General features: G+C 45.4%; 1 protein-coding gene across 1 annotated transcript in view; it reads right to left on the bottom strand.

Moving 5' to 3' along the window:
• Positions 1-22,440, bottom strand: part of LOC137630626 (target of rapamycin complex subunit lst8-like) — a 158,663-nt gene extending 136,223 nt beyond the window's left edge. The window contains exons 1-2 of the mRNA XM_068362232.1: positions 22,149-22,440; positions 14,604-14,818 (exon numbers count right to left, since the gene is read on the bottom strand). Of these exons, the coding sequence (XP_068218333.1) occupies positions 14,604-14,818; positions 22,149-22,268 (335 nt within the window). The 5' untranslated portion in view covers positions 22,269-22,440. The remainder of the gene's footprint in view (positions 1-14,603; positions 14,819-22,148) is intronic.
• Positions 22,441-23,010: the final 570 nt, after the last annotated feature.

Here is a 23,010-nt window from a genome sequence, read left to right as displayed (position 1 = left end):
GCGTTCAGTGACGAAACTGTGAAGTCATGTCTTGTGCAGTCTCTACTTGGTCAAATCTCCGGGGAAAGAAGAGAAAAGAGAAGACAGGAGGAAAAGGGAAAACGAACCTGTGTCTTTTTGGTCTTGATGCCTGCGATTATACCTGGGGCTTTGGCCGTTAAATCGCTTGGAGCGCGGAGATGACTGTCCCAATAGAGAACCTGTCTAGAGACTTCATTGAACATTCCTTGAGGTAGTGGGCTGTGAACGTAGATTGGTTCGACCAGGTGCCTGCCCTGAGGATCTGCGCTACTGCCATGTTTCTCTCAAAGGCAAGAGAGGTACTTATACCCCTAATGTCATGTGGTCTGGGATTACCTGGTAGGGGAAGACCGGCACTACTATAGGCCTTGATGATCACCTGTCGAAGCCAAAAGGAGATGGTATTCTTAGAGACCGGCTTTCTCACCGTGCCCGTGGAGACGAAGAGGTTCTTGATACCAGGCCGGAGACTGGCAGTCTTTTCCAGATATTTCCTTACAGCCCTGACTGGACACAACTTCAAATCTTCCGGATTACCTGACTGAGGAATTGCTGGAACAGTGAACCCCTCGAATTTTGGATCCCAGACAGCTGGATTTTGTGTTTTAGCCACAAACGTAGGAACGAACTTGAAGGAGATCTCACGCCAACCTCTTGTATGCGAGACTTCGTAGGACAAACCATGGATCTCGCCCACTCTCTTAGCTGAAGCCAAAGCCAACAAGAAGACCGTCTTGAGCGTGAGATTTCTATCTACTATATCCTTCAAAGGTTCAAATGGTGGCTCACTCAGCATTTTCAGAACTTTAGCCACATCCCATTGCGGCACCCTGGAGGCATGGGGAGGACAGGTTTACTCAAAGCTCCTGATGAGCATAGAGATGTGCCTAGAGGAACCCAGATCAATGGCTTTCAGGAGGAAAACTAGGCCTAACGCTGCACGGACTCCCTCGATGGCTGGAATTGACATGCCCACCACGTCCCTGAGGTGTACGAGAAAATCCGCAATGTCCGGAATCGAGGCTCTTAAGGGCTTGATGTTTCTGGAGGCACACCATTTCGTGTAAGTGGTCCATTTTGCCTGGTACACCGCTGCCGATGAGTGCCTCAGATAACGAGACATTCTTTCAGCTGTTCCTGCCGAATAACCTTCTTTCCTCAGGAGCCGCTGGATAACCTCCATGCGTGAAGGCGCAGAGATCGTGGATTGTCGTGGAACCTTTGGAAGTGTGGCTGCCTCAGGAGATCTGGTCTGTCTGGCAGAGACCACGGGGGAAGGCACGCTAGCTCTTTTAGATCCGCGAACCATTCCCTCTCCGGCCACCAAGGCGCTACCAAAGTCATCCTTAGATTGTGAGCCGTCCTTACTCTGTTGAGCACTTGCCTGATCAATGCGAAGGGGGGGAAGGCATATACGTCGAGATTGTCCCACCTGTGTTGAAAGGCATCTTCCAATGCCGCCTTTGGGTCTGGGACAGGAGAACAGAATACGTGGAGTTGTGCGTTCAGTCTGGTTGCGAAGAGGTCCATCACCGGCGAACCCCACTTTTGGATGATGAGTCTTGCTACTTCTGGGTGAAGGAACCATTCGGTCCCCACCACCTGGCCCATTCTGCTGAGTCCGTCGACTAGGACATTCCTCTTTCCCGGAATGAATCTTGCTGTTATTACCACTTGTTCTGACTATGCCCAATCCAGAATCTCCAACGTGAGATCACACAACTCCTTCGATTTTAGACCGCCTTGCTTCTTTATGTAGGCTACCACTGTGGCGTTGTCGCACATTAACGCCACTGTGTTTCCCCTTAGAAGACCGACGAACTGAAGACATGCTTTCTGAACGGCCCTCATCTCCAGGACGTTGATATGCTGAGTCTTTTCCACCTCCGTCCAAGAGCCCCTTGCTGACTTCCTGGGAAGGTGAGCTCCCCATCCTTCCTTGGAGGCGTCCGTGAAGAGGAGCATCTCCGGGGGCTCCGCTGCGAAGGGCCTCCCCTTGAGGGTGTTTGCTCGGTCCCTCCCCCACTCCAAGGATTGCCTCGTCTCTGGAAGAACAGGAACTATTTCGAAGGGCGAACCTACCTGGTTCCAGAGTCCCTTCAGGTTCCATTGGATGGTCCTGAGTTTCAATCTCCCTTAGGGAACCAGCTTCTCCAATGAAACTAGATGGCCTATCAATCTCTGCCAATCCTTCGCTCTCCTGGGCTGTCCTGATAGGAAGAGACGGAGGACCTGGTCCAGGTTGTTCAGCCTTTCCTCTGATGGGAAGACTCTCACTAGTCGGGAGTCTAGAACCATCCCCAAGTACGTCATCCTGGTGGAGGGAGACAGGTGCAACTTCTCCAGGTTGATGGTGATACCCAGAACTTTGCAGAATTACTGTAGCTTGGAGCCTTGCTCCTTCAAAACTGCCTCTGAGGAAGAAAGGAGCAACCAGTCGTCCAGGTAGCAAATCAGATGAATTCCCCGTTCGTGAGCCCATACGGAGACAGTCATGAAGATTCTCGTGAAAATCTGGGGCGCTGTTGACAGGCCGAAGCAAAGAGTCTTGAATTGCAAGACCTGGGTATCCCACTTCATCCGAAGGTACTTTCTGCTGGAGGGGTGAATAGGGATCTGGAAATAGGCGTCCTTGAGATCTATGGATATCATGAAGTCTCCTTCTCTCAAGGACTCCAGGACCGACTTCGGGGTGTCCATCTTGAAGCTGGTCTTGCACACAAACTTGTTGAGGGCCGACAGATCTATGACTGATCTCCAACCTCCCGTCACTTTCTTCACCAGGAAGAGGCGGCTGTAGAACCCTGGACAGGGTTGTAGTACCGTTTCCATTGTCCCTTTCGTTAACATAGTGGAGATTTCTTCTTGTAAGGCCTCCCTCTTCAAGGGGTCCTTGGGGGCTAACCACTCCACCTGACTTGCTGGGATAAGAGGTGGAGGATCTGCCAGGAACGAAAGCCTGTACTCCTCTTTCAACACTTACCGCCCAGGGTTCTGCTCCGTGATTCTTCCATGCTTGCCAAAATTGTTTGAGGCATCCCCCTACCTAAGGCTTGGGCAGGAGTGGGGGGCCTCTCACCCTAACTCCTTCTAGAGGAGCGACCTGATCGTCCTCTCCTTGAAGCTGAGTGGGCTGCTCTATGGGAGGCTGGGGCTGTGGGAGCGCCCCTGCGGGAGGGCTGCGAAGGATGAGACCACAGGGACGCTGGGGCCTCTCTCCTCACCTGGTTAGGGGAGGCTTGAGATGTCGACGGTCCATCAGATGGAGGCCTTCTGTAAGTGGGCCTCCTCATGGCGTGAGGTCTGGGAATGCTCACTTCCTTCCGTTTCAGAAGTTTCTCAACCACTTCTTCTGTCTGTTTCAGGGGAAAGAGGCCGTCACCCCACACAGGAAGGTTCCTCAAAGTCCTCGCCTCCCTGTCCGGCATACGCCTGGACAATTTACTCAAGACTGTGTTTCTTCTTCGCAGGACCCAGTTGGCGGATAACGCTAGAGACTGAAACGTTAGGAACTTCAAGGCCCGCCCCCCGGAGCTGATAAGTTCCTTCAACAGTGCTTGGTTGGACGGAACTGCAGGGTCGGAGGAAGCCTGGATGCCTACTAGTGTCGAGGCCCACCAGTCTAACCAAGAGGCGACGTTAACAAGATCTTTGGACATCTCCTCCATCATCGTCGCCTCCGATGGAGAAAAACAGATAGGTGCTGAAGAAGCTCTGTCCTCCAAAGCCCCCTGACCTAAAAATTCTAGGGAGTCTTCCAATTTGCTGGCTCCTTGTGGCTGTCCTTCCATCCAATAATATTTACTTTGGGACTTCAACCACTGGAGTAACTTGGAGGAACTCTGAACTTTGGAACCTTCAGCGTTTCGTGCCACAACCTTGTCTATGTGAGCACGGCCAAGCCTCACATCTCTGGCCACAGGTAGGGCTAAGGAGGGCTTCTGTTGAACGGGTTCCTCCATTAGCCTATTAAGGCTAGACCGCCAGGCATCCTTGTCGGAAGGAAGTGGTTCCTCAATCCTGTGGTGCTGTCGAATCAGACCAATAACCCTCCTAAAAGCGGGGTCCTCCGCTGGCGCGGCTTCAGTGTCGCCGTCCACGCCCTCCGTCTTAAGTTGAGGAACCGTACTGACGGGGGCCTCCGCACTAGGTTGTGGTCTGAGGATGGGCATTGCGGAGGGAGCGAGAACCTTCGTCCTCCGTTTGCCTTTCTTCAAGGGGGGCGAGGCTTCCGTGGGTTTGCCCGACGGAGGAAGCCGTCCCTCTATATCGCTCGGCTGAGCTAACTCGACGAGGCTGCCCGTCCGAAAAGGCGACTCCCTCCGCTAGGCGGGTTGAGACGCCTGTTTCGAGGCCTTACGCCTGTCCGAAGAGCCCCTTGGGTCTTTGCGAGAGTCAACTCTATGGCTGGTGGAGGCCCTTCTAGGAGGACTGTCTCCGGGAAGCCAACCCGCAGTGCTCGGGAGAGTAGTAAAGTCCACGAGCTTAGTGCGGGGACCGAGGACCCATTGCTCCTTCGGTGAACTGCTCCTCCTGGCTTTCTTCCTCGGGCACCTTGACCGCTTCCTCCCATGTCGTGACCTAGTGTGGGACCTCGAGGGGGAGCGCCGTCTCCTGGATCTGTCCCTCCTTCGACGGTGTCTTCTCCACGCCTCATCCTCTGACGACAACGATGAGCCTGCCTCCGAGGACTCAGACGACTCCTCGTAACAGATCTGACAGGCGGGCGCGTCCGTTTTCACAATTTTCTGGGTTCCAGATGTCGAAGGCTGAAGGAAGACGTCAGGAACCGCCGATAGAGGGGCTGGGAGAGAGGTCGGACGATCAACATTCTGGAACCAGGACCCAGGGCCGTCCTCCCCCTTCAAAGGTGACCTACAGGGAGCTCTCGGGGGCCCCCATCCGAGGGGATCTTTCAACGGCGAATCTTCTTTTCCTGGAGCTCCTTCAGCTGTGGAGGCGCCTGAAACATAAATCCAAGAAACTGGTGAAGACACAGGGACATCTTTATTCCACATAGGGCCGTCCGAAGAGACGTGCCCCCCAAGCAAAAGGGTATCATCTTTTCGGACCCTCGCTAATTAAACCTACTTGCCTGTAAAGGATCAGCAACCCCAGAATCCCGAAGACACGACTCCTGGGGAAGAACCATTGGTTTCTTCCCCGCAACGGACTTACCTCGTCCCCTACTCTGGGTAGGGGATGAAGAAGGAACCCTGTCAGACTTCTCTCCTGTAGACGTCGCGGGCGAAGAAATGCTGGTCTTCCTGGGCGAACGTATAGGTGACTTCTTCTTCTTCGTTTCAAACCTCACCCACTGCACCTCACTCCACACACTCCGGACACGTGTCCGAAGGAGAGCAAACTCTACCCCTGCACGAAGAGCAAAGGGAGTGCGGGTCCACCTCAGGCTTAGACAAGAACGCACCGCACGACTTCCCAGCCTTAGGCCCAGGACAACGGCGGTGATGCTCCATACCGCACTAGCACAATACCGCAAGACACAGGAATGCAGCGGGGAAGGATAACAAGGGCAAGTAAACACCTTAAAAACACAAGGGAAAACAAGTGAACATGCAAGAGCATAAGGGAAAGTATAGCGGGCCACGTGGGAACACGCGGGACACGAGTCGGGGACACAAAGGATCGCATTGAGACAAGGAGAGCGTCGAGATGATATCACGACGCGACCAGAGAACTTACTGAGGGTCGAGACCCAAGCTAACATGCGACCTGGCTCGGGACTAGCCTCAGGGCACATATCCTTCCGCCTGGGGTAGTCCTCACAGAAAATGGAAGTAGGGTAAACTACACAAAACTCTGGTCGGTTGAGAGGAGATTCCAGGTACCTCCTAAGAAAGTAGTTCGAGGTAAGTCTCTGTGTTGGAACAAAAAATAATTACTTAACATTTATTCCCCCAGGGGAACTCCGAAGAGGAACCCCTGAGGGAAAAGAACATGAGAATTACGCACCAGGAATGCGCCCTCCTCCCCCACTGACACTCACGGGAAGGGGGGGAAGGCGGAGAACTGTAACAAAACAGAATTATAACAATTATAATTATGTAATTCATCTAAGAATGTTCACTAATCGTAAGAACAAATAACCCCGAAGGGAAGCGTTCTACACAGAGCTGAAAAGTTAACAAATACAATTAGATTTGATTAAAAATAATTGAGACAAAATAAACGGAGTAGCAACTCAACCCGCAACGGGAAGGAAACTACCGTAATACGTAATAAAAGGGTGAACGACCTCAAGGAGAGAGAGAGAGACCGTAGTCAAACTAAACTCCCATGTTCCCTACGCTGACAAACCAAGTTCCCCGTAGGGAAGGAGGAACAGATTAATAAATAAAGTCCAGCGATGACGATTCCCCACGGCACCCGCCGAAGGGAGACTGAAGGACCAAGGGAGAGATCGCGACCCATGAAATGTTACCGTGGGGGCCTGGAACCACATGGAGATGTTGTCGTACAATTGAGTGGACTTCCTACACACACACACACACAGCACAAAAACTGAAAAGGAAACTTACTGTATTTCTATACTCAAATATATACATAAACATAAGAATGTTTACATATATATTAAGTATAAGAAAAGTAAGTAATTAAGTAAAGACAAAACATTGATGGCTGCCATGCGAGGACGGGACAGAGACGTCTGTTCATCGTCCAAGCCAAAAGTGAAGTGAAGCAGTTCACCGGTGTGTGAGGGGGGGAGGGGTAGATAGCTACCACTTCCCTAACCCCTTGCTAACTAGCGCGGGGGTAATTAACCCTCGTTAAAATTCTAATGGCTCGTCATTTCAGCTACGCCGAAAGTAAACCCTATGTAAATAGCGTGGTTTGTATTTCGGTTACGGAACAAAGCACAATTAAACATTAACCTGTCCCACATTAGGGGCTTATACAGAAAACAACTGCATATCCTTGTACCTTTCAATAATTTATCCAGGTTTACTCAAAATACAACAGCCTGTCTCTGCACTTATTCATTTATCTAAAATGTTATTTTCATTAGTAAAATAAATTTTTGAATATACTTACCCGATGATCATGTAGCTGTCAACTCTGTTGCCCGACAGAAATCTACGGTCGGGATACGCCAGCGATCGCTATACAGGTGGGGGTGTACACAACAGCGCCATCTGTGAGCAGGTACTCAAGTACTTCTTGTCAACAAGAACTCAATTTTCTCCTCGGTCCACTGGTTCTCTATGGGGAGGAAGGGCGGGTCCTTAAATTCATGATCATTGGGTAAGTATATTCAAAAATTTATTTTACTAATGAAAATAACATTTTTCAATATTAATCTTACCCGATGATCATGTAGCTGATTCACACCCAGGGTGGTGGGTGGAGACCTGCATACATGTTAACAAAGAAGCTAAGTATCCCGTATCTTATTTTAGCCGTTATTCAAAATAACAAACATAAAATAAATAAGTACCTGGTAAGGAAGTCGACTTGAACCATTACTCTGCCTTTTTAAGTACGTCTTCCTTACTGAGCCTAGCGATCCTCTTAGGATGCTGAGCGACTCCTAGGTGCTGAAGTATTAAGGGCTGCAACCCATACTAAAGGACCTCATCCCAACCTCTAATCTAGGCGCTTCTCAAGAAAGAATTTGACCACCCGCCAAATCAACCAGGATGCGGAAGGCTTCTTAGCCTTCCGGACAACCCAGAAATATTTCAAGACAAAGATTAAAAAGGTTCTGGAATTAGGGAATTGTAGTGGTGGAGCCCCCACCACTACTGCACTCGTTGCTACGAATGGTCCCAGAGTGTAGCAGTTCTCGTAAAGAGACTGGACATTCTTAAGATAAAAGACGCGAACACTGATTAGCTTTTCCAAAAGGTTGCGTCGAAAATATTTTGCAGAGATCTATTTTATTAAAAGGTCACGGAAGTTGTGATTGCTCTAACTTCGTGTGTCCTTACCTTCAGCCAAGCTTGGTCTTCCTCATTCAGAAGGGAATGAGCTTCTCGTATTAACAGTCTGAAAATAATAGGATAAAGAATTCTCTGACATAGGCAAAGATGAATTCTTAACTGAACACCATAAAGCTTCAGACGGGCCTCGTAAAGGTTTTTTAAAAAAGAACTTAAGAGCTCTACAGGACATAATACTCTTTCTAGTTCCTTTCCAACCATATCGATAAGTTTGGAATAAAGAACGATATTGGTCAAGGCCGAGAAGGCAGCTCGTGTTTGGCTAGAAAACCAAGATGTAGAACATGTAGCCGTTTCGGATGAAAATCCGATGTTCTTGCTGAAGGCATGAATCTCACTGACTCTTTTAGCTGGTAAAGCATATCAGGAAAAGAATCTTAAAGGTGAGATCTTTCAGGGAGGCTGATTGAAGTGGTTCGAACCTATCTAACATAAGGAATCTTAGAACCACGTCTAAATTCCAACCAGGTGTAACCAAACGACGCTCCTTCGTGGTCTCAAAAGACTTAAGGAGGTCCTGTAGATCTTTATAGTTAAAAAGATCTAAGCCTCTGTGACGGAAGACTGATGCCAACAAGCTTCTGTAACCCTTGAAAGTGGGAGCTGAAAGAGATCGCTCTTTTCTCAGATATAAGAGGAAGTCAGCTATTTGGGTTACAGAGGTACTGGTCGAGGATACGGATACTGACTTGCACCAGTTTAGGAAGATTCCCCACTTCGATTGGTAGACTCTAAGGGTGGATGTTCTCCTTGCTCTAACAATCGCTCTGGTTGCCTCCTTCGAAAAACCTCTAGTTCTCGAGAGTCTTTCGATACTCTGAAGGCAGTGAGACGAAGAGCGTGGAGGCCTTGGAGTACCTTCTTACGCGTGGCAGACGTAGCAGGTCCACCCTTAGGGGAAGAGTTCTGGGAACGTCTACTAGCCATCGAAGTACCTCGGTAAGTTATTCTCTCGCGGGCCAACTTTGTCCCAACGTGAGAGGCGAACTTCTGCAGTACCTTGTTGACAAACTAGAACGGAGGGAATGCATATAGATCTAGATGAGACTAATCTAGTAGAAAGGCATCTAAAAGAACCACTGCTGGGTCTGTTGAGAGCCTCTTGGACATCGAGGTTGCGAAGAGATCCATGGTTGGATGGCCCCAAGTGACCCAAAGTCTCTTGCATACATCTCTGTGGAGGGTCCAATATGTTGGAATTATTGTCCCTTCCTACTGAGACAAACTGCTAAGACATTCAAGTTGCCTTGGAAGAAATTTGTTACTAGTGAAAAGTCAAGACCTGTTGAACAGGAGAGGAGGTCACTAGCGAACTCGCACCATGTCAGAGAGTAGGTCCCTCCTTGCTAGGAGATGAACATCAAAGCAGGGAGTTGTCCGTGTTGACCTCCATTACTTTGTCTTGAAGGAGAGACCTGAAGCTTTTCCAGGTCAGACTTACTGCCAGAAGCTTCTTGCAGTTAAAATGCATTGTCCTTTGACGCGAGTTCCATAATCCCGAGCATTCCCTACCGCCTAAGGTCGCACCCCAGCCTACGTCCGATGCGTCTGAGAAGAGAACGTGGTTGGGAGTCTGAACAGTCAGGGGAAGACCCTATAAAAGGTTGATAAAGTCCTTTCCTCAGGTTAGACCAGACTTATCTTCCGGAAACCGGGATCGAGACCGCTTCTAGCGTCTTGTCCTTTTCCAGTGAAGAGCTAGATGAAACCGAAGAGGACGGAGGTGTAGTCTTCCAAGTGACACCAAATGCACCACGGATGACAGTGTCCTAACCAGACTCATCCACAGCCTGACAGGGCCGTATTCCTTCTTCAGCATCTTCTGGATGGATAGCAGGGCTGGGGATTGATCTTCTCATTCAGCCATGTCCTCATCAGAGGGTTCCTCATCCGAAACTGATGAGGAAACGGCAACGGAGTGGGCAACGTCTGACTCGCTGAATCCGGTCGCACTGGTGGATGCGTGATGGAGCCGGACACAAGATCATGGTACTGCTGCACAGCCTGTGAACTGTCAACCATGGGGAAGCGAGGAAGTACAGCGACAACCCGAAACTGTCTAGACTGTCTGGGTAGTACAGACAACTCCTTATCGGGTTGCTGAGGTTGCCGCACTGCGTCACAACAAGTCACCTCTGCTGGTTGTTGAACGTCTTCCCAGTGACACACTGACTCCGTAAAAAAATCCTCTATCAAGGACTAAGCTTGGACTGCATGTCTTGCAACAAAGCCCAAGGTCTATGGGAGCAGGTGTGGCAACAGACGGGGTTAGCGACTGAAGCGGAACCATTTACCCTCCCTGGAAGCATGTTATGCTTAAATAAAAGTCCATAGGAGGCTAAGCAGCTTAAGGCTCCTCTCCAAATGACAGAGTCCTCAAGGGAATATCAGAAGGAGGGAGAACAGCACTTTCTCATCTACAGGAACCATATCCGAGAAAAGCTAGGTTCTCTCAGTAAGGGTTTCACTGGTGCAAAAGCAGCAGACCAGAAGGCAACGTATGAAACTGCTTGACAGTCTGTGAACTGTCAACCACAACAGGAGCGTGAGGACATACAGCACTGGTGTATAAGTAGCAGACCAGAAGGCAACGTCATGTACAGTGAACCCTCGTTTATCGCGGTAGATAGGTTCCAGTCGCGGCCGCGATAGGTGAAAATCCGCGAAGTAGTGACACCATATTTACCTATTTATTCAACATGTATATTCAGACTTTTAAAACCTTCCCTTGTACGTAGTACTGTTAACAAACTACCCTTTAATGTACAGAACACTTAATGCATGTACTACAGTACCCTAAACTAAAACAGGCACAAATAGTAAAGGTGATTTTATATCATGCATTTCCTAAACATGCTAAAAAGCACGATAAAAAATGGCAACCAATGTTTTGTTTACATTTATCTCTGATCATAATGTAGAAACAAACTGGAGGTAGAGCTTTGCTTATTACCCAGACATATTTCCCATACTTTTCCCTTAGAACTACATCACATCTTCCTACTTTAGATATATAGATATATATATATATATACTGTATATATATATATATATATATATGTGTGTGTGTGTGTGTGTATATATATATATATTTATATGTATACACATATACATACCTACATATATACATAAATACATGCATACATATATATATATATATATATATATATATATATATATATATATATATATATATATATATATATATATTACTGTATATATATGGGTTATGGAAAAAATCCGCGAAGTGGTGAATCCGCGATGGTCGAACCGCGAAGTAGCGAGGGTTCACTGTAACTGTATGACAGTTTGTGAGTTGGCAACAACCAAAGTTGTGTGGGGAAGCCTCATCTCCTGACTGACTAGTTTGCTGCTGGCGAGTGGCGGTAACCACAGTGTGTTGCGGAGGCTGACACACCGTGTCAAAACACGGCAGCTTGTGGTAGCTCACGCACGGCAACGGAGTGCTCTGTGTGTGGGAGTCATCATACATCTGGCAGGGTTGACTTGTGCATGGGTGGAGGAGCTCTCACAACAAGAGTGTGAGAGCAGGAAGCCATGCCGGGCGCACAACCGTGGGAGGTGTAGGCCCACGGGTGCATCGTCAACCTTCTCAGCAGTCGGAGTGTGGGAGCTGGCAACAACAAAAGCAGAGTGCTGGAGCGTGGGAGGGGCTGCGGTGGGTTGAGGAGCATGCGGTATGGTATGCGGAGCATGCTGTAAGGTATGCGGCTCATGCTGCATGGTATGCATAGCATGCTGTAAGGTATGCAGAGCATGCTGCATGGTATGCGGAGCATGCTGTAAGGTATGCAGAGCATGCTGCATGGGCTGCGGAGAATGCCGCATAGTGCTGGAACCCGGCAGCTCTACAGAACCTTCCCACTGCTGATGCGGTAGCTCACGCATGTTAGCAGATGGTGCAGCAAGAACATGCGTCTGGCAGGGTGGACTGCGCATCGGTGGTGGAGCTCTCACAGGTGGAGGGTGGGAGCAGGCAGCCGCAGTATCTGCTGAGCGCACAACCTCGGCGGGTTGTAGGTTAACAGGTGCATTGTCAACCTTCCAGCATGATACTCCTGCATGAAGGAGCAAGCTGAGACTGTATAGTCTGCAGCATGGACCACTAGGGTCTATGAAAGACAACAACAAACGGAGCTACTGTCCGTTGTGACTGAGGGTCTAAAACCGCTGGTGCGGCAACAGACGGAGTTACTGCCTGTTGCGGTACCACCTTGCCTCTCTTGGGAGGTGTGCAGTTGTCGTACTGCAGCAAGTCCGAACTGACCCAGTGGCTACACCTAGGCCGTTGGACTTGCGCGGAAGGGACCGACTTGCACTTAAAAGCTGCAAGATTTGGTCCATGGTTTCTGCGAGAAACCTCTTCCGCAGACGAGGAATAAATGGGCTCTCTCGTCTTTGTGTGGGTGGGGTGATCACGTCGGCAACGTGTGTAGATACACCCGAAACCACGGAGGGAAACGTCTGTTCGTTGATCAAGGCCTGTGGAACCCATAAGTCCTTCGACATTACTTCTCCCCTGGGCTTGGGAGCTTGTAAGAGGTATCGGACTAGGTGAACAACTGGCACGAACAGACGAACCCTCGAACGCAACACTGTAACACTTTGCGCATATCACTTTATCACTTTTGATTTTCTGTTTGCACTTATTTCACTGAACTCGAAACTTTAAGTGGTTTGTACCTGAAACACGCAATCCTATCCTTCATTAAAAGGTAGTAATTGCAAAAACAGTATTACAATGTAACAGAAAAACATAATGAAAGATAAAGAATTCAGTGGCTGGAAAAGAGACTAAACACTAGATCAAATAAACTACGTTTAAAATCTCTCACCGCATAAAGCCTGGGAACAAGAATAAAACTCTAGAAACGTTTTACCTTCTTCCCCTATAGCGACTAGGGAGAAGAGCAAAAAAACGAGAACAACGTTACCCGCTTGAACGAAACGTTTATCCTCCTCTCTCTCCCTCCGTCTCTATCTCTCTCTCTCTCTCTCTTGACTAAGAACCTGAGAGATGAGCCCAATTATATATATCGTTAAAACATATTATTTGTTAAAGGAAAAAAACTGAAAGGTTTCCCAAATAAAAAGTTCCTTTATTAGAATTAAAACCATTTAAGCTAAGAAAGAATGAACGAAACGCTAGAATCGGTTTACTCTTACTGCAACGTGAAACCGTGAAATACTCTCACTCTATCGTAACGATAGAGTGCAAGTTGAACGTTCTGAACGTCAACAACTGCGAAGACTAAACAAAACGTTAGTTCAACTTTGAAAACAGTACGAGACTATCAAAGAAATTCTTTCAAAAACATTAAAATTAAAATAGCATAAATTCTTAACAGGAAAAACGATATGACGGGCTCAATGTTAATTAACTTCGGTTCCAAGTAAGGACCGCCTACTATTAGGAAAGGTCGCATATAAACAAACATAAAAATTAATTTTATAAGTTTATAATAAATGGAAGTTAATCGAAGAGGCCTATAAATGGCGGAGAGATATAAAATAAATCTATAACTTCGTTAAGCAAAATTACCAAAAACCTAAACACACTTCCGTCTAAGGGAAGGGTGGGTATAAAAAGTGAAAGAGAGTCTATACTCTCTTCGACACCAACACTCCCGTCTAAGGGAAGGGTCGGCCATTTAAAAGTGAAAGAGAGTTCATACTCTCTTCGTCACCATAATTAAATCAAATTAATTCCAAAAGCTTGCTAAGCTAATGATAAAGCTTCCTGAATAGCGAAGGCTAAACTCTAGAGCAAATACATCACCAAATCGTGAACAATAACTCCAGAATCAACAGCGTATCCAAGTAGGTCTAGCCGGTGGCACGACAGAGGAAAAATTGAGTTCTTGTTGACAAGAAGTACTTGAGTACCTGCCCATAGATGGCGCTGTTGTGTACACCCCCACCTGTATAGCGATCGCTGGCGTATCCCGACCGTAGAATTTTGTCGGGCAACAGAGTTGACAGCTACATGATCATCGGGTAAGATTAATATTGAAAAAAAAAAAAAAACAGCCAAATTTGGGTGGCAGCAAGAGTACATGTGTAGTAATGCAGTGTTTGAGGTCGAAGTCAAAAGTGAATACCTAGCTGACTGACAGGTAGGCAGGCTTTGCAACCCCCTGCCATTAGTTATTACTACTTGGTTAAAGTTTTAATAGCCACTCCAGCTTTGTTGAAGTCATATGCCTATTAAAGGAAGAGAGTTTGCATTTGTGTAGGAACAAATAAAAACAAAAAACCAACACTTATCACAAATTAATATAAGAAAAGACTCAACAGTTGCAAGAGCAGTGCTATAATATGTTTGCACCAGCTGCAGCCAAAGAAAAAATGTCTACTCTGTGACAGTAGGGTGGGTAGGGCTTTACCATCGCACCACCAGCCATTAACCAACTATCTTGTTAACGATTCGATGGTCCTTCCAGATCCACTGAATACATCCCTATTTGAAAGTAATAAAGGTTTGCATATGCATATGAACAAATTTAGCTTGAGATGAAACCAATAAAGAACAAAGTAAAGTCTTGTAAATACAGTAGAAGAAAGTGATTAAAAAAATTTATATTGGTACTACTGTACTACCTTAGATCCCAGATTTTGGCTGTGCAGTCTTCTCCTCCAGTATACATCCATTTACCATCTTCTTGAAAGCCTACAGCTGTGACATTTTTGCTAATACCCTCATAGTTTATGACTGGGTTTGGAGCAGATGAGTTTATGTCATACATCCGTATGTGTTGGTAGCCAGCAGCTGCTAATAATTGACGATCTGGTGTTATTTCCATAGCATTGACTTGCTGTTTAATAAAGTTAAGAAAGTAAACAAAATGACAGAATATTAAATATGATGAGCTGTGAAAATTGTTTACAATCACATATCTTAGAAGTAGCGTACTGTAATTTATATTTTTCCTAACGATACAACTCAGTCCTAAATAGGAGTATGAATTCAACAAAGCTGCAACAACGGTTAAAATTTAAGATGATAATTACAACTTTCGTCAGTTGGCTAGACTAGCACTTTTGAGGCAGGAAATATAACTAACAGGACTCAGGTTTGAGTAACACCATCATCCTTTAATATCCTCATCCTCATTGGGTATAAAGTCCCATGTACCCAGATCAGGCTGGTGCAACTTTCCTGAGAAATGTCAGAACACCTGGTTCTCTATAGGAGCGATGGTGAAAACTCCTGCCAACTTCCAAATGGTCTTAGCATGGAGATGACGCAGATATTATCATTATTATTACTAGCTAAGCTACAATCCTAGTTGGATATGCAGGATGCTAGAAGCCTAAGGACTCTAACAGAGAAAATAGCCCAGTGAGGAAAGGAAGAGAACTCTAACCCTAGACACTGGAAGACCACTATACAGAGGCTATGACAATACCCAAGAGTGTCCTTCTCCTAGAAAACCTGCTAATCATAGCATAAGAGTCTATTCTACCTTGAGTGGAAAATAACAACCGAACAATTAGTGAAATAATTAACCCCAAGAGTGAAGAAAATTTTTTCGGTTATCTTAAGTGTTGTCAGGTGTATGAGGAAAGAGGAGAATGTGTAAAGAATGGGCCAGACTATTCAGCAAATGTGTAGGCTCATATCAAGTGTAAATACAGTAGTACAGTACTGTAATCGGTCACAGAACCGATATTCTTCTATAGAGTATGTAAAGGCATCTAAGAATTGGCTGAATACATTCTAGAGGATAGGAAGTACCGGTAATTCCTAGCAGGGCTTATGGTAGCCTATTGGAAATATCCCTGTCACACAATCCGTTGGACAGGAGTTCGAGACCTGCTCAAGCTCGATAGTTTCTAGTACTGTCTGCAGCCTCACCCTCCTTATGAGCTTGAGGGAGCCTTAGGTCTACCTACTGAGTCATCAGCAGCCATTGCCTGACCCTCCCTGGAACTAGATGGAGAGGGAGCTTGGGGACTGACCATGTGTATCCATGGTCAATCTCTAAAGCATTGTCCTGTCCCTTGACACTAGTAATCACGAATAACCTTTAAACCTTGTTAGAAAAGAAAGGTTGCTTGGTTATAAAGCTCACCAGCATCTGCCGTCTAAAGAGCGGGAAGAAAGAAGGGTAGAGGGCCAATCATTCGACATTTCATTCCAGGCTTATCATGAAACCACTATCTTAGACTAAATGCATCGTGTCTCGTGAGAGAACTAGGCTGACTACAACTGAATGGGGAGTCAGACTTGGTGTTTTTTGTTTCCAGAGGTACCTCCTCCACTATTTTGATACATAACCTCAGTGGGAAGTTCCTTATTCACTAAGTATCCTTGTGCTGGACTGAGCACTGAACCAGGGCAATACTCTAAAGAGATTCCAAGGTTGACCGATTGGCTATCGGACTAATCTTCAGACACAGAACTGTCGCTAGCTTTCATGCCACTAGAGGCTGACAAAATAGTACAGTATAAAAAAATTTTTATTTTTCCTAATTATACAAACCTAGAGCTCTTTACAGTGGAGATATACTTCAGCGATAGCTGTAACTAGCCGTAAGACTTTTAAGCAAGGTGTAACTACCCACCGCTAGTTAGCAGAGGGGGAGTGAAAGGTAGACTGCCACCCTGTTGACAACTGTACTAGTTATGAAACATGGCTTTCCAATTGCAGACAGGACTTCTTTGATGACAGGTGATCGCAGGATCAGTATGTGTTGAAAGGTACAGGTTTGTATAGCTAAGAAAAATAAAAATTATTACCAAATTTGTAATTTGTTCTGGCACTATATACAAACTGTTCCACTCTTTACAGTGGAGAGACACCCTTAGGTGGGTGGAAGTTCTAAAACCAACTGGCTAGTAACTGGAGCGGGGTACTTACCCTGTTCTTTGCACGAGCTGTTTAGAGGGGATCCTAACACCTCGCAAACTTTTGAGAGAGAATTAGTGGCCTGGGTAATTGGTAATATTGTTAGAACTGAGCATTGTGCCTTGACCAGGTAAGTGTAATATTGAAACTAAGCTCCACACTTAACCTAGACATTGCCCGATTCCACCTTGCAAAGAAATCGGGGACATATCGAATATATTCACATATATCAGGTTACACAAGGGACTATGGTCCATACCTGCAGTCAGCAAAGGTCAGCTTGCAGTGTTCTTGGATGCTGAAACCCCTAGAGAGCGCAGAATGAAGGACCAAGCAGCCACTCACTCACACATTCATTCAAGGCTTACTACCTAGTAATATCTCTCCTCAACCGGTGCTACTTGTCCTACAAGGCATCTGAGGTGTTCATAACCACATTTTGCGCAGATGCAACAAGACCTATCGAAACAGTATCTAGGTTCCTGTGGGTTATGTCTTGCTGGTAATGGGCTGTGAACATAGTTTGATGTTTCCACACGTCTGCTTGCAATGCGTGCATCACTGAAAAGTTCTTCTTGAATGCCAGGGGTGTGTTAACACCAATGATGTTGTGAACTCTGGGTCTACGGTCAGGAGTGGAGTCTGTTTGTAAGGCTTAGTCAATAACGAGCTTGATCCCGTGCCGACAAAGAGTCTGTTGACCTGTGGACAAGCTCTGGAGGTTCTTTTAAGGTATTTCTTCAGTGCCCTCAAAGGGCACAGTAACAGTTGATTCGGATCAGCAGTTACTGAACAGAGACTCTCAACCCTTAAGGGCTCTAATCTAGGACCTGTTACAGCCACAAACTCATGGATGAAACTGAATGCCACTTGGGGCAAGTTCTTGAATGGGTGACATAGGAGGTCAAACCATGTAACTTGCTGACTTTCTTTACAGAGGCCAGGGCTATCAGGATAACTGTCTTCTTCTAGATCAAATCCCAGTCTCATGACTGACTTGGGTATTTCGTAAGGTGCTCCTTTCAGAGATCGCAGTACGCCAACTACATTCCAAGGAGAAGGTATGACTTCCAACTGAGGGCAAATGCGCTCAAAACTCTGTATGAGGGGACAATGCCGTCGAGGAGGAAATGTCAACTCCATTCAATCTAAAAGCAAGTCCTAAGGCTGAGCAGTAGCCTTTCACCACCAAAACTGAGCACAGTTTTTCCTCACTGAGGTATAACCAAAACTCTACTATAGTTGGGATAGTGGCACTGAGAGGAGCAACACCCAATCCATGACACCAACCACAAAGGACGGACCACTTCACTTGGTATACGGCGAAAAGACGACCCACAGAGGCATCCTGCCATCCTCCTCGCAACTGGTTGAGAAAAGCCTCGAGCTGTGAGGAGTTGCTTTATAATCTCCAGGCATGAAGTCGTAGCAACGTTGCTGCTTGGTGGAAGATCTTCCTGTGTGGTTGTCTGAGTAAATCGAGAAGTGGTTGGACCTCCCTCAGTGACTATGTAAGCAGTTGAAGAAGGTCCAGGAACCATTCTACACGTCACCACATCAGAGCTATTAGGGTCATCAAGAGGTCTTTTGATGCTGTTACCTTGTTTAGAAGCTCTTTACTAGGCAGACAGTGGGAAACGCATAGACGTCCAAGTTGACCCACTAGTGTCGGAAGGCGTCTTGCCAGACTGCCTGGAGATCTGGTACTGGAGAGCAGTATACCGGAAGCTTCCAGTTGAGGGCGGTTGCGAACAGTTCGATAATTGGCGAACCCTACAAAGTTAAGACTTTGATGGCTATCTGATTATTGAAAGACCACTTGGAGCCAACTATCAGTTTTCCTGCTCAGATTGCCAGAAAGAACATTGCTCTAGCCCGGGATGAAACAGGTTGATAGGGCTACCAAGTTGACTTACGTTCACCTTAGGATTACCACAGCTAGATGGCAGAGGGGCTTTAAAAAAGTACCTCCTTGCTTGTTTATGTACCCCACTACTGTGGTGTTGTTGCTCATCAGCACAACAGAGTGCCCTCAAAGAAGCTGATAGAATTGCTTTAAGGCTAGGAAGGCAGACCGCACTCCCAGGAAGTGTAGAGGGCACTGTCACTCGGATTTGAACCAGAGTCTGGAGGCAATGAGGTGCAACAGGTGAGCCACCCACCCTTCTTCTGACACATCTGTAAAGAGCATCAATTCTGGGGAGGAGAGAGTAGGTCTATTACCCTGAGCAAGTTGTTGTCTGACACCCACCAACTCAGGTCTCTCTTTATCTCTGACTCTATCGGAACCATGAAGTTCGGGGGGTCTATATGCTGAGACTAGAACGTCTTCAGCTGCCACTGCAGAGAGTGAAATTGCAAGTTACCGTTAGGTACAAATCTCTCCAAGAATATCAGGTGTCCCAGCAACCTTTGCTATTGATGTACTGGCAGAATGGCCTGTGACAGAAACGGGCAGCTTCTCTATTCTTTCTTTGAACGGAAAGACTTTACTTAGTTTGGTCTCAATCTTCATCACTAGATATACCAGTTCCTGCAAAGGTTGCAGTGACAAATTCTCAAAGTCTACCATGATCCCCAGATCTTGGCATAATTCGAGAAGTCTGTCCTGATGGAGAGGGGTCTCCTTTGAGTCTGGAAGAATCAGTCAATACTCGAGATATCAAAGACCAATGCCATTTTTGTGAACCCTGGTGAACACTCATGTGAACACCTGAGGTGCTGTGGACAGGCCGAAGCACAGCACCTTGAACTGGTCTATCTTTCTGCTCAGAGTGAATCTTGCATACTTCCTTGACGATGGATGAATGGGGATCTGGAAGTATGCATCTTTGAGATCCAGAAGAGAAAGTGTGAGCATCATCGTAAGCCATGCCCTTCAGTGCCACCAACAGTGAAATAGGAGTTGGGAAGACACCACAAGAGAGCCCTAAAAGTCATGGCAGCAGCACAAAAGCTTTCTCCCACTGACAGAGCACTAGCAATATCAAAGAAGACCAAATTCCTTAGATTCAGATTATTTTCATTGTCTTACAGTCATACTTAGCAAGGGGATGACTGTAAATACTTATGCCATCCCAACAAAGGGCACAAGGATAATGAGATTAATGGCAGATTTACAAATAACCCTGTACATTATTTGCAGCATTATCCTGAAACAACTGCATATCCTTGTTCTCTTCATTTAATTTTTCCAGAAAAAGAAAACAAAAAATTGAAAAAAGCCAAAACTTGACAGGCAACAAGAGTAGGTGTCTAGCTGACTGAGTGGTAGGCCGGGCTTCCCCGGTAATTATAAATTTTTAATTAAATCTCTAACAGAAGTTACAACTTTAATAAGATCACACTACTATCAGAGGACAATGATCTGTACTTGTGTACAGTATTAGTATAGTACAGTATTAGTACAATATTATTTAAGAGTTTAAAAATGACATACAGTAATAGAATAGATCTCTTTAAACCCCATAACCTTAGTCAAATTGACAGATACTACCAACCTCCAAACTTATTTTTGCTAAGAATTCCTTTATGCTCTTACCATTCTATATTTGAATAAATTTTGTGCTGATCTCTCCCACGGCACAAGAAGCTAATGAAAACAATTCATAAAGTTCCCGACAGACAAGCCTAGTTACCTGTGCAAACTCTTTTTTATTATTTTCTGCATCATTAATATTAGTAGTCATTTTTTATCTTAAATTCAGAGAGGTTTCTATTGTCATGTGACTTTCACTTGGTCAACCTCCTGACTCGTATTTTAAGCAAATTTGATAGCGTTAATCACCAGAAATACTGTACATACGTTTCAAGTTTTAGGGACCGATCAAACTAAGAAATACATCTCAATAAAACATTTTCAAGAGTAAAGCCAGCTGGGAAGAAAATACAGAGTTGCAAAGTGTCTTAAGGTAAGCTCAAAATGATATAGCAGTCTAAGGGGGGTCATCCCCGTTGGTAAGGAAGTATGTAAGGGTAAGAATACAGCTAATTGGTTAGGTTAGATAAGGAACCTTAGGATAGATGGTGTTCTTGTTTTTTCCTTTTAAAATGAGGGTTTTCAGTCATAACTTCTAGGGGTAAATGTAGTTCATTAGGACAGGCATAAACTTTTTTTATTCTTGTGAAATTAATTTTATTCATGGGGAAACTGTTGTTTGTCTTGTTCTGAAATGCAATGATATGGTTTGTTTTATGATTTAAGAAATATGATTTAGTATTACTGTGCCAGGAGTGAAGATGGTTGGAAAACAAACACAGGGTTGAGACTTAGTCTTGGGGTAATCTAAAGATAAAGCAATCTAATTGAGGGTCGCAAGGGGGCGTAGCCCTTCCGGTAAGAGAGTAAAGTAAGCAAGGATACGCCTCTTGTGTTAGGTTAGGTGGGGGAAATGAGGTATATAAAAAAAAGGGGCCACATGTATGCATGATGATGGCCCGACTTAGAATACGGCAGTGTAAAGGGGGTTGCAGGGGGGTGTTACCCCCCTTTAGGTAAGTAGGTAAGGACGCAGCTTGTAGGTTAGGTTAGGGGGGAAAGTTTGGGTTAGCTGATGTCCATTTTACATGCATATGGGAGGAACTGGCCGCTGATATACAAAGGCTCCGGGGAAACTTAGGTTAGGTGGTGTTCTTGTGCCCGTTTCAATTTTAAAATGTTTTTCAGTCATAACATTAAAAATTTTACATCGCAACTGTCGCAAAAAAATGCAAAGGCTACCAAAGTACATAATAATAAAACAGGAGCGCCTCTTATTATCTTCATTTGGCATTTTGTACAAAACTATTCTACCCAAATATTCACCTTCTATTCAAATAAAGGTTACCAAAGTGCATCAATTGCCTATAAAGGTCTTGAGATTTACACAACAGTAAGTACCTTTCTTGGAAAGTTTCGGGCCTTTGAATATCAGTGACCAGTTCCTCATGCACTGATTAAAAATGGATTTAAACTCCCACCCCCTAACCTAACCTACATACCTATCGGAGGGGGGGGGGAAACGCCCCCCTTACACTGCCGTATTATAAGTTAACCATAATAATACACATAGGTGGCCGCTTTCCTACACACACCCTAAACATTCAATGGCCTACACGTCAAACTTAAGGTCAATAATTACTGTCCTTTCATTACATTCCACAGCAATGCCACACCCGGCCTTGAAAGCTGCCTACCGGTACCCTACACCTAGGACGGATTAGTCACTCCCGTTTCCCCCTTCCCGTCGGCCTACACTTAAAAGCTTCTATTTCATTCTGCCACAAGGCTGCAGCTGTTGAGATAAAAGGATACAGACTCGGCATGTTGTAAAGTTCGCTGACAAATGCCACTGTGAGCTTGCCATAACTTGATGGTGTGGTCGTAGCTCGCCGTCGCTAAGATGACTTGATCACCAGACTCTTCACACGACATTTCTGGCCCGATTAATCTAGTTTAAGGTTACTTTAAATGAGTTTATATGCCGATACTTTTCAAATAATACGATTCACTAGGTTACAGTAGCAGTATAAATAATGATGAAGGCCAACGTCACTTGCCCGAATATTTCCGTTTGTCAACAGTTGTGAAGAATGCAACAGGCAATTCCTCGGCTTTGCAACGGCACTCCAGCAATATTTCTAATTTGTTCCTGAATTATTCAATTCTAATATCTTTTTACGTGATAATATAATTGATACAAAAATTTCTTCTTTGAATAGCTTGCATTTTTCAGCAACTCTCTAAGCCAGCATATTAGTCAATTTTTACAAATTTTGCAGGACCATCTTCAATCATTCATTAGTTTGTTGTAATAGAGCAATTTGTTTTAAATGCTCAACAGCAAGGTAGCTCTGAACAGTATTAGTAATGCGAACATATTTTATTCCTTAATATATTCTAAATACCATGTAACTGCTAAGGCATTATTCAATTTATTTCCAAAATATGTTTTTACTGAACTTGTTTGGTGGTGGGACAAAATCCAATTATATTGTCATTATTGTAATTTTATAAATGTCTCCTATTTTCCCCAGTAACATCCTTTGACCATGCTTTTCTCAGTTCTCTTTGATTGTTATCAAACAAATTGAGATGATGTATGCTCCTAGCATTTATCGCAGGTTATATACAGAATCCAGTGGTAAAATGCCTATTGTGGTCTGAACCTCCAGCG

The sequence above is a fragment of the Palaemon carinicauda genome, chromosome 38, assembly GCF_036898095.1.
Source record: "Palaemon carinicauda isolate YSFRI2023 chromosome 38, ASM3689809v2, whole genome shotgun sequence".
Lineage (NCBI taxonomy): Eukaryota > Metazoa > Arthropoda > Malacostraca > Decapoda > Palaemonidae > Palaemon > Palaemon carinicauda.
This window is presented reverse-complemented; position numbering and strand designations above follow the sequence as displayed.